The sequence below is a fragment of the Neolamprologus multifasciatus genome, chromosome 8 (assembly GCF_963576455.1).
Source record: "Neolamprologus multifasciatus chromosome 8, fNeoMul1.2, whole genome shotgun sequence".
Classification (NCBI taxonomy): Eukaryota; Metazoa; Chordata; class Actinopteri; order Cichliformes; family Cichlidae; genus Neolamprologus; species Neolamprologus multifasciatus.
The window spans coordinates 17,677,669-17,689,876 of record NC_140446.1 but is presented as its reverse complement, the minus strand read 5'-3'; the positions used below and the strand labels follow the sequence as shown (position 1 = coordinate 17,689,876).

Sequence of the window (12,208 nt, the reverse complement as noted above, 5' to 3'; positions counted from 1 at the left end):
GAATAACTATTCGAATGCCCTTGATGCTTAAAATCACAAATAGCATACCAGACACAATAGAGCCGTGACTCTGACTGGTTTTCTCTCTAAACTGGTGTCTACTCCTGTCCTAACTAAGCCCAGTGGCAGGCTGTTACCAGAGTTACCTAACTGACAACAAACCTGACACATCCAACATCGCGGTCAGAGTGGAATATTTCTTGACATGCTCTCCAGTGGTGCGGTACCATTTGACAGTCAAGCTGGCTGCCAGCAGCAGAGTATGGGCCTAAAGGGAACTGCTTACTCTCAGGTCCCAGAGGAGCTGTGTGTACATGTGTGTGTGTCTGTGTGTGTTTACCTGTACACGCTATAGCTGCTGGAGCATGGCAAGCCTTGAGCAACAGCCATACGCGCAGAGTCAAAGAGCTGTCGTAATTTGTGTGTGTGTACGTCTGTATCTGTCTTAACCCTTCGCCGCTCACCTACAGGGGAGGTCAGTCAAGTCTGTGGGGACGTGTTTATTTTTAGTGGACCAGGAGGGGGTTGGAGGCCAGAGCGAGAGAGGTGAATGCATATCTATATGTGTGCGTTTGTAAGGGTGCTTGTTGGTGAGATAACGCACCTCCCCACTCATTAGAAACCATGAGTCCCAAAACCCTTTACAGACCCCCCCTGCCCAGCTCCCCACAGGTGAGGTAACTCCAGCCCCAAGCCACTTAAAGTCAATAAATCTCCCCATTCAGGGCCCAACAAGAACTAATTTTCTCTTCAGGTGGATGAGTTGAGGTGTAGTAACCAGAAAAAAAAAGCACCATTCGACCCTTCTCACCTCCCCAAATTTCGCTCCACTCGCGACTCTGTTCAGCTCCAGCCTTGCCAGGCCTCAGTCGCTCTTTGACACTGAGTAAGAGAGACAAGAAGGGCTGACTGCTGGGGTGTCTGTGTTAGTCAAGGCTTCTTTCACAGTTTAATTAATAGTGTTTGGACAAGAGGGAGAAGGTGGTGTGGGCTTTGAGCCGGGCTGCGATGGCGGGGGGGTGCGTACATGGACATGTAGGGGAGTCAAGAGTTGAAAGCGAGAGCATGTACTTGAATATTTGCGTCTGCTCGTGTACACGCGTACCCGTGTGTGAGCCTGTCTATCTTTATGTGTGTGTATATATGTGAGGACAGTAGACAGGGCGACTGGTGGGCTGCAGGGGGCGAGAGGGGGAGGCAGCAGTAGTCAGTGTTAATTTATGCCCTCTCCAGACTCCAGCCCGGGACTTGTCTCTTACAGGAATAACAAACATGACCCCAGGATACGCCACCTCGACTACCGTGTCTGAACTCTCAAACTCAATCAGCCACCATCTGAAGAACCAAGAGCCACTCAATACCGGCTATTATATTGCATCTTGCCCTGTTGCAAATATGGTCTAGCCACAGTGGACAATAGTAAGTGGGTGAGTGTGTTTGGGTGTGTGGGTGTGAGAGAAAAAGAGGGACAACTTGCTCAAGGCTAAGTGCAGTTTGCCGTCATGTAAAAAGAGGCAGTGTGGACAGGTTTTGACACTTATGGGACCAGCTTACAGCCAGCAGTGTTTAGGGATATAAACAGCTTGAGTGTGAGAGAAGCTGATCTGCATTTTGTCACAGAGAGGGAGAGGTATTCAGCCGAGGAACGGCTGAGTCATGGAAAGACTCGTGAGGGATGGGGAGGGGTTGCGGAGACAGACGGGAGGGTATTATTTTTGAGGCGACATGTCACCTTAATATGTACGGCCTGAGATTGTAAAGTGTCTGTCATGCTGAGATGAAACACAGCAACCTGTTACACCTGTGATTTCAAGTCTACATCGTTGTGTTTCTTTGAGCATGAAAAAAAAATGCTCATGAAGCATGAAGTCGTGCCAGTATTAAACACTGATCTTAAGGTTAAGTTTAAAACACCTTTGATATTTGGTTGGGCTTCAAATACTTCAAGCTCTCATATTAGTTTTTAGTCTTTCTGGGGGAAAACAGCCCCTTCGAATTGGTCAAAAAGTTGTTGATACCATGGCAGACACAGTGGCGGTGAGCTTCTTTTATCTGCCCAAGTAGCTGGTCCAGTGACTCCTTCTGTCCTCTCTGACGAGGAGCGCGGCCATCAATGTCCCTCCAACCTTCAGGGAGACGAAATAAAGAAAGAAAAACTGTTATACAACAACTTGTTGCTGCAATTATCTAATCAGCCAATCATGTAGTGGCAAATCTATGGATTTAGGCATGTAGACGACCTGCTGAAGTTCAAACTAATAGGAAGGCAACAGTTACTCAAATAACCACTTGTTACAACCAATGTATGCAGAAGAGCATCTCTGTTTGAACAATACACTGGATCTTGAGGACAGAAGAACACCCCTGTCAACTAAGAACAAGAAATTGAAGCTATAATTCCCAGAGAAGATTTGAAAAATGTTTCCCAGTCCGTTGAGTTCTGAAAGCATGGATCCAACCTGCCTTATCCTTGGGTTATGATGCTGCTGTTGGGGTAATGGGGTGGGAGACATCTTCTTGTCTTGCTTTGGGCATCTTAGTACCAACTGAACTTTTAAACACCACAGTCTACCAGATTATTGTTGCTGACCATGTCCATCCCTCTTTGACCACAGAGTACTCATCTTCTGATAGCTGTCTCCAGCTGTGTCACTAAGTTCAAATCAACTAGATTCTTTAACATGACAATGATTTCGCTATACTTAAACGGCCTCCACAGTCACCAGATCTCAGTCCAATAGAGCAGCTTTTGGGTGTGGTAGAACTGAAGATTTGCATCAAGAGTGTACAGCCGAGACAGCTGTAGCAACTGTGTGATGCTGTCATGTCACAAAAATCTCTGAGAAATGCTTACAGCTCTTTATTGAATCTATGTGACAGGTCTGAAGCCAAAAGGATGTCATGGTGTAACTGACAAAGTGGCTAGTGAGTGTATATTTATCAAGACTCACAGAGCTGATACATAATAGGTGTTTTTAGTGGAAACCAACATGACGAAATTAGGGTACTGGTTCGTTTACACACATTGGAGTTAGCTTTTTTTTTATTTTTTTTTATCATTTTTAGTTGGACCGTGATCAAAACTTATACAAATATTTATGGCCCTATGGCGACATTATGTGGCTGTAAGTCCATCTATCCGTCCGTCCATCCGTCCATCCATCCATCCATCCATCCATCCATCCATCCATCCATCCATCACCTTGACTGTTTACCCCAGTTGGGTCACAGGGTGCTGAAGCCTGGTCAAAAAGCAGGCTGGATGCTCCCTGGACAGCTTATAAGTCCATCTCAGGGTTAACACGGAGAGACAATCAATATACCTACAGGCAAGGTAGAACCACCAGCAACTTATTCAGGCAATCGAAGAACTTGCAAACTTCACTGAGAGAAAAAAAAGCCTACAGTATAATAGCAAGACCAAATGGTAACCACTCCAACACTATGCCACTCAGGCTAACATCTTATTTCACTTTTTTTTTTTTTTTAATTAGTGCAAAACTGTCGATTGTACTGTCATGAAACGTGGTACAAACATTAATGTTTGGTTCAGCAAGTTTTTTTTAATAAAACAAAATTATTGTTGATTTATGAAAATGGTCTTTTTTTAAATTCTATTTTGGACACTGAAAAACAGGAATGTTTCTGTCATTTAACTGTTTACCTATTAATCAACTATATCAGTGTAGTATGAATGGCTGTGGGGGAGGTCTTTATCAGCAAGAAAACCTGTAAAACCTATAAAAAGACAGGTAAAAGTCCCAAAAAATATCTGCTCTCTGTACTGGAGCCATTGCTGGGCCGATTCTGACCACCAGGCCTTACATTTGACACTCCTGGCTTATAGTACCACCTTACTTGAGCTGCTCGAATGGAAATGACCATTTTGTCTATATTGGACATTTCACTACACATAAGCTGAATGTGCTTAACAGAAAAGAAAAATTAGTAAGAAAATTAGCAGAAATGAGCTGACATATTATTATTATTACAAACTAAACTGGTATATAATTGAGTTTTAGGGTTGTCAGTTACTTCATATTTTGTGTTTGAAAGCTCACTGGCTTTTATAACCAGAGGCTAGTGAGAAGAAGGAAACTAAGCTGATAGTAGACTGCTTTAATAGTGGACCGTTATCAGTTATGGAATGATAAAATTACAGGTAATTAATAAACTCTCAGCAATTTACATTTTATTAAAAACAGCACTTATTTTGTATAAATTATACTTGGATGATGTGACATTATTATCCAGGTAAGATCAGACACATATAGTCACATTCTCTGCTGGACAGGCAGATCCCCTGAGCACCACTGATTTTGGGTTCAGGACTGAACATGTGCACAGAGATTCTGATGTAGTGCTCCTGCCACCTTGACAGCATCTGAGGAACGTTAATGTACCACAAAATTAACTGTACCCCCAAAACGCTAAATATTCTCATTCCTCTGTCTTTGTGTGTTTCGTCTTTCCCTGTGATGGAGGCACACTTACACAAAAACACCTACTTACAGTACACGGTATTACAAACACACACTTGGCCTTCTCTGCTCATAGATGACCAGCTCTGCAGAAATCCTTCTCCCTTATGCATTAGAACCAGAGGATGTGTCAACGATAACCCACCCCCAACCAACATCAACTCCAACCCACCCCCCACTCCCTCTCCTGGAGCCCCCCGGGGGGTGCGTGGGGCTGAAACACGGTGAGCTCTATTCCCGGAAAGGTGCCTGTCCCGACAAGACAAGCGGGCCCTTTAATGGGCGTCCACGGCCCGGTATAAGGCCCCCACTGTTGGGGCCGCGCCGCGCGCTACAGCACAGACATGCAAATATTTCCAGTGGTAGGCCCAAATGGAAAACACAAACACGCAACATCGAAATTAGCTCTGGGAGAGGGGAGGGAGAGCGGTGGGACAGTAGAAAAAAAAAGGAGAGGGGGAAGCCTAGTTTCACAAACTTGCTGAAAAACACTGTGTGCTGATGAGGACAAACATGTTCATGTGTTCTCCAGATGTGCCACGAGCGTGCCAGTGTGCCCACAGCAATGCTACCTATGCTCACGCTCTTACAAAAGGTGCATTTTGCGTCTGCAACAGTCAGAAGAGTCCTTTCACAAATCTCAAAAACATGGAAACGTAAAAATTTCACACAAACTAAAGAAAGAGACAGATGGACTGAAGGAAAGGGAGAAAGAGGGTCAGAGCTGCAGCGGTCAACAGCTCAGCTGTTGCACATGACTCCACGGTTAATTTCTTGGCTGAACCCGGGTGGCTTCTCCTGGCAGCTGGGCCCAAGCAGCATCCTGAGGCTACTGTTACACTCACTAACATCCGCAGTGAGGGTCCCACAACCCGCCCAGTCGCCCTGGCAGAGCTGGAGGAGAGTCCAGCTGTCATCCCTCTAGTGATGGCACAGCAAAATTGGAATGACACCAGCGTGACAAATTCAATTAACAAAATTAGGCGATGCCCGGGTCATTTTATGTGTAAGACTACGAAACAAATCACTTATGCAAGACAAACATACACCCACACACCACAGTTATTAATTTAGTGAGGTGAGCCAAAACCTTGTAGAGCAAGGGGCACGTTTTGAAATCACCCTAAATTTGGAGCTTTATGTTTAGCTTTGTGTAAAATTTAGACACAGGCTTTAAAATACTCATATTTATACAAAGAAAATAGACAACTTACTGGAAGGTGCAGCACAGGCCGGTGTGGAAATTTTCCAAGGTCCCCAGCCCTTCATGTTGTACGCTGACACCTGCACGTAGTAATAGGTCCCCTGGGAGGAGAGGAGATAGGACCTTACGACAGAACCTGCTTGCGTGTGGCAACAACCAAAAAGGAAGTGCTTCTGTTAATGACCATCTGCATACATGTGCATGTGTGGAGCTCAGTGCATCTCTGTCTCCCAGCGTGCAGACAGCAAGCCCCTGCCTCTCCTTTCTCAGCCAGATCAATCACACCAGCCGCCAAAACTCACTGGCCTTGCCTTGACCCCTGTTCTTTTTTGACAGGAGTGAGCTTTAGGTGGTAGTGGGGGTCTTAAATGGGGGATGGGTCTTCCCTCACATAATAACTAACAACCAGTGGAGTGTCCATTTGTCTCCTTAAAAAATGCCACCCATAAATCAGGTGGCAGGCTACCAAGCTGCTCTTTTTTATCATTTTGGCAGCTGCCTGCAAATATCGCTTACGAGTGGTCAGGAGGGAATAGGGTTTGGTGTGACGCTTAACATATACAGTAAAGAAGGATCCAGGGCTGTGTGTAACAATACCAGGGCCCTTCCTGTGAGAGAATAGCTACAAGCTATTCTACAAGCTACAGCTGGAGAACCTGCGGCATAGTGCTGCTTAAACTATGGTGATAAAATGTGATTGGAACATTTTATCTGTAAGTTGGAAGGAATCTGTAAGTGCTTCAGCTCATGGAAATGTGCATGAAAAAAACAACAACAACAACAATGCGCCGGCAGAAACTTACAGATGTTAGTCCAGTAATGTTGCACTCGAGTTGAGTGGCATCATCCACTATCATCTCACCCAGCAGAGGACTAAACGAAGGATTACCGCTCCAGCTCACTTCAAACATACACAAACACAAACATTTTTCATTAGTTATCAAACACTAGTCATTACTTTACAGTAGAATTACATTGCTTTTCCTTGTTTTCTTTAATTAATATGCTTTTACAGTAATGAATGCTTACACTGAACACGCCCACTACGGGTTTAGAATAATAATGCATGCACAAGAAAACTCCTATGAGCCAAAAGCTTCAGGCTGTTGGAGCTTTATGATGTCAAAGAGAGCGGATGTCCTTAATATGGTCATCTCAGGGACAAATGTCCCACCCACTGTCCATTTTTTCCCCAATGGACTGCCAATCAGAAGAAAGCTGTGTCCTTTAAGGGAGAGAAGCAACAACAGCTTGTTTCAGGCAAACAGGCCAAGTAGAGATTAAATAAGGATTTTGAACTGTGGGCCATGCAAAGCTACTCTCCAATAGTCCAAGAATAAAAAGCTTGGAGCTGGAAATGAACCTAATATGTCCACTTGTAACTCTACATATTGTAATACTGAGTGGTTTGTTCTAAATGAAGTGGCTGGTCTGGTGTGACGGCCGACCTTTGTATTTGGTAACCACAGCAGAGTTGACACAAAGAGGTTCCTGGAAGTCAACTTTTAGACTGGTGCTGCTGCTGACAGACAGGGAAACTACACTGGGAGCATCTGGAGGACCTGGAGAGACAGAGGATCAGAGAGAAGGCCAGGTAAATAAGCAGAGTACACACAAGAATACACAACAGTCAGATTACTGTAATGGGATCTTTTACATGTTTTGATCTGTGCACAGTGCACTCACTCAGTTTGAGAGGGTTTGATATGCAGTAAAATTGTGGATGATGGTAAAATCAAAGCATTTAAAGGCAGCGCAGCTTCATTTTTACCCTATAATCTTCACAAACCGATATAAGCTTAACACAAGTACGTCACAGATTCTCACTGTGAATATAACAGCACAAACAATCTTCAACCTGTGCTTTATTACTTTCACGTGCATTCACAAATGCCCATCAAATTACATAATAATAATTACATAAAGTAATGTAGAATTAAAAGGCGGGAAAAGATCTTTTTTACATCAAAATGCACATTGGTGTGGGTACAAGGGAGGAGTGTCTGCTTTCTGAAGAGGGGGGCGGGTTAGCTGTCTGCCACTAAGCGTGTCACGAAATGCCTATAACAAATTAAAGCAGGAATACAGGCGTGTTATGTTTGTGCACACACATACATGCCACATAGTTGTGTGTTCGGCTTCCCAGTGTGGAAGCCATTAAGTCAGCCCAGACAGAATGACAGCAGAGGGGAAAAAAGGGGTGCAAAAAAAAAACAAACCAAAAGAAAACCAAAGATGACTGCTGGACTGCAGGAGTGATTCAGGCGGCAAACTTTTATCAGCTGGTTAGCATGTGGAAAAAAAAAATCTAAATCAACTTGAAGCCTTACTGGCATGCTCAAAGCCTGTCTGCATGCGTCGGAAGAGCCGGAGCCTCCACTCCCAAGCCTTTAGCTGGCGCTCACGGTCAGATTCCTCCCGCTCACCGGGACCCTCATTCCGCACCTGGGGCTGTAGCTCCAACACTCGCTGCTCGGCCTCCTGCACCAGAGTGGCCAAATGAACCGCTCGGCCCTCCAGACTCACAACTAGGAGGGAAACACAGTGAGAGGGGGAATGTCAGCAGATAATTTTAGTATCAAAACAAGAAGCATTTTATCACACGAGACTCTTTTATTGCCAAACCAAATCCCAAAAAATTATTTTAGACAAACCAATGCAAAGCTTGAGTATATATTTGAGTGGGGCTGGCTTTCTAAACCAAAATTCAATGAGAAAATAGCGTGAATAAGAACAGAGGATAGAGATCATTCCCATGTTTGGGTATTATTATTATTATTTTTTGATATGTGAATGTTTCCATTAAGAAAAACATGTTCTAAATTATTTACACTGTATTTTATTAAGAGATTGGCTGATGCTCAGGCTTAGATAGCGCTAGAAACCCATTTGTCGCCTGCAACGGTGCAAATTTCTTATGAAGGCCGTTCTCTTGCTCCCTTTTTTTAATGCCTTTGTTTGCCCAAAATACTGCGGCAGATTCCACAATAAACAGCGTTTAATATAACTAAGCAGTCTCTCTTTTGGGCAATGACATCACCTCGAAAATGACACCAAAAATGGGGCAATGAAAGTGAGAGGGGTGAGAGAGGGAGGAGTGCTCTTCATGTGCGGTTAGAGGGGAAAACAAAACGGTGGGAACGTGCATGGGCATCACTTTAAAGCGCCATTGTAAAAGCTATTTTTCTGCAAATGTGTGGAAAAAAGTCAACTAAAGCTATAATAACGTCACAGGCCTCTAGGACCAGAAGATACTTTCCAAAAAGGGGAGAGGGGTTTCAAACGCATCGCTAGAGCAGACGAGCTGTAACCCAGAGCCGAGCGGTCGCTCATAGTGACCGGTGGTGTTAACGCAGAGGTCAACGGTGCTCCGATTTGCAAATGCATCGCTGTAGATCGTACAAATCAAATTACAGGACAAGTGACGTAAAGCTGCTAAAGGTCAAAGAGGACAGCGGGATACTGTACTCCTCCTGCAAGCGGCTGGTCATTTCTTGGAGTGTTTGGGACCGGTGTGTGTCTATGTTTAGTCTGTGTGGTCTGTGTTTGTTCATTGTAGATTCCACTGTTGAGCGTTAGATTCCACTGTTGACAGTAAGTTTAAAGCTCCGTGTCAAAATGTCCATCTGGGTGTTTAATTCTGCGGCTCTCTCTGTGTCTCCTCGGTGGCTGGGAGCTTCTCTTTTTCAACCTTGAGCGTCTCTTCTGGGTGTCACCTCTGTCGTACTCTGCAGACACTCATGTGAAAACTTGAAGGCAGTTCTTTGCTTTTATTTATTTTTTTAAAGGGATTACGTGAAGGTCAGGGTCGAATTAGGTTAGGACAGAATTATTACTGAGGATCCTTGGACATGGACTATAGCTTGGATGGAAACAATCAAAATAATAATAATAACAATATTGGTTCACGTTGATTTATAATTCCAGCTCCTCTGGCCTTAGAAAAAGGCCCAGAAGCTGTCATGAATGTGTATGTGTGTCTTGATTTGTTCTTATTTCACATTAAGGCTTTGTCTTGTTGAGAGCCACTAAGGGATTAATAGTGTGAAGATGAAGTTGCTTTTGAGAGCGTGTTTGTCTTTGCCTGTCCTTGTCTCTCTGGTAACCACACACTGTGTAGTCAAGCATGGCAATAACAATAAGCGCCATAATCAATTCCTTTTAAAGTTCAAGGAAAAGTCTGCATCATCTATCGCGTCAATTATCCTCAGATGGCGTTTTGAGCATGTTCTCGAAAAAAGAAAGCTTTGACTTTCATTATGTCCCGTCATTTGCTTCGTTTGTTTCTCTATTTATGTCTTTTTGCAGACAGCACGCACGGCCGGCTGTCTCGTGAGTTATTGGGGTTCTGGAGAGGGAGCACAATCAAACACTAAACTTTAGTAAACACCACTTTCCATTCAAGTGTTTTCAATTTAATGATACCTTTATAAGACGTCTGGCTCAGTTCTTGAAAAAAATGAAGTGTGTGTTTGTGTGTGTGTGTAAGCACAAGTACAAACACAAACAGCCTAGGAGCCTTACTGGCGAGTTGTAATCATTAACAGAGGAAGGCGGCGGCGGCTCACCAGATCACAAACAATTAAAAGTGCTTACGCAGATGACTAATATTGCATCACAATGGCTGCCCCTCTGTTGCCTCTAATATGTTTTCACTGGCAGCAGAAAGCAGAAATAGATGTGTGAGACTGTCAGTAGAGTGAGGATAAATCCATTACTGGTGTGAATGAAAGGAGACTGCGTAATGTTTTAACACCTGCAGTTGATTTACATGACGCTGATATTGCTGGGTCAATACAACAGTTCTCCCTTAATCAAACGCCACCCTCTGCCTCGGCTACTTGGCATGAGAGGACACCGAAGACATTTGAGAAACGATAACAGGTTGGTTGTGTCTTTAACAGAAGATGAGAAACACACGGTTTTGGAGCCAGAGGTACCCGCAGAGGTTCAGGGAGAGAAAAGACCAAAACTACAAGACAGCGATGAATGCACTGAGATCGAAAGAGAGAAAAGAACACAATCTCTCATCATTCACACCTTTATGGTAGTTTCTAAGCTTGCTGCAGACTGAAATCAGCAAAGCTGATTAGAAAGCAGCAGTATATTGCTTTCCCCCGGTGTAACAGAGGGAAATCCCACTTTCAGAGTGTCGCTGACTTCTGATCATTTCCCTGGGAGAAGCGCTCCCCTGACTTCAAAGCTCTTACTGAAGTGGCGCTTGTAATTTCCAGTCTCCAGTGTGGGAGCAGAGCACAAATTAAGCCTCCAGAACTAATTAAAACCGCCATGATAAGTTGTCTGCTCGAGGCAAAGACACAAAACCTAATGACAATTGCCTCTGCAGCAGCGTCTCGATTTGTTTTGAGTACACAGAAGTGAGTGCTCAGTTCAAGTGCACGCAGGCAAAGAGGAAGGCTTGAGTTCAAGCTGGGGAAACGCCAAAAGTCCAAGACAGGTTTATGCTCATATTCTAACTGTAACTGTCTAATTCTTGTTTTCACGTGTGTGTGTGTGTTTAGATCCTATTCCACCAAAAGAAAAACATTCTTCTTATTTCATAAAAAGATCACGTGGAAAATAATGCACAGGTTTTCTCTTCCCACCATTTAAAAATACTAAATTTATACATTTGTTTTGTACGTTAATTCCTGCAACTTTAATTTCAGTGAGCACTAGACTGCACGCACATGTGTTTATGCAGTATTATAACACTATGAAAAGATGAAACTTTATTTGTTTCGTTAAAATTATCGTGAGCTTAAACCATCACTACCAGCAGGTACGCTCTGCTTCTCTACTCACAGTGGGGGCTCTCCTTGGCACCGGCTCGCAGCAGAAGCTTAGCCATGGGCACATTATTGGTCATGATGGCGATATCAAGGGGCAGGAGCCCCTCGCTGTTAGGAGTGTTGAGATCCAGCTCCTCCAGACTGTACTGTGAGAGAAGGAGCTGTACCAGGTCCAACTCTTGATGTTCCACTGCCTCAAACAGAGCTTCATTACTCTGAAACTGTAATAATGAATGTTAAAAATGAATAAAAATGAATAGGAAAGTTCTTTGCAGTGCAAACATGCAAAACGCCATTTTTCTTCATGCTTTCTGTGTTGCTATACAGTAAATAGGTATTTGGGTGTGCAACGCCAATACCTGAGACTATTCAAGTCTACGTGTTTTCCCGGACTATTTTTAGATTACAATGTTCCTGGGCTTATTATTTTTTCCCTCTCCCTCGCTCTCTGACTTACTATGGTGGTTTTGCGCAGCCTCTCCTTGTCTCCTCCCCGTCCTGACACCACACTGTCCTCCAGAGCAGGGGGGTTGGTGCCCACGCGGAACTTTCCAGACAAATTGCGGTAAAGGCGGCGAGCAGCGCTCGGTGAGGACAGGCTGGCAGACTTGCGAGCCGAGACTGGCTGGTGGGCCTGGTCCCCTCTCATGGGCTGCGTCATTTTGGCCGAGTCAGCCCTATGGGAAAGATGGATGCATGGGAGACATGAGTGATAGGTGGGAGTAAGAAAC

The 12,208-nt window shown here is 44.2% G+C and overlaps 1 protein-coding gene across 3 annotated transcripts in view; it reads right to left on the bottom strand.

The window, feature by feature from the left end:
- ankfn1b (ankyrin repeat and fibronectin type III domain containing 1b) overlaps window positions 1–12,208 on the bottom strand; it is a 153,546-nt gene that overhangs the window by 9,095 nt on the left and 132,243 nt on the right. For all 3 annotated transcript variants that reach the window (XM_085171475.1, XM_085171474.1, XM_085171476.1), the window contains 7 exons: window positions 11,935–12,154; window positions 11,491–11,698; window positions 8,016–8,213; window positions 7,134–7,247; window positions 6,489–6,586; window positions 5,696–5,786; window positions 2,019–2,126 (listed from right to left, as the gene is read on the bottom strand). In XM_085171475.1, coding sequence (XP_085027601.1) covers window positions 2,019–2,126; window positions 5,696–5,786; window positions 6,489–6,586; window positions 7,134–7,247; window positions 8,016–8,213; window positions 11,491–11,698; window positions 11,935–12,154 — 1,037 coding nt within the window. The remainder of the gene's footprint in view (window positions 1–2,018; window positions 2,127–5,695; window positions 5,787–6,488; window positions 6,587–7,133; window positions 7,248–8,015; window positions 8,214–11,490; window positions 11,699–11,934; window positions 12,155–12,208) is intronic.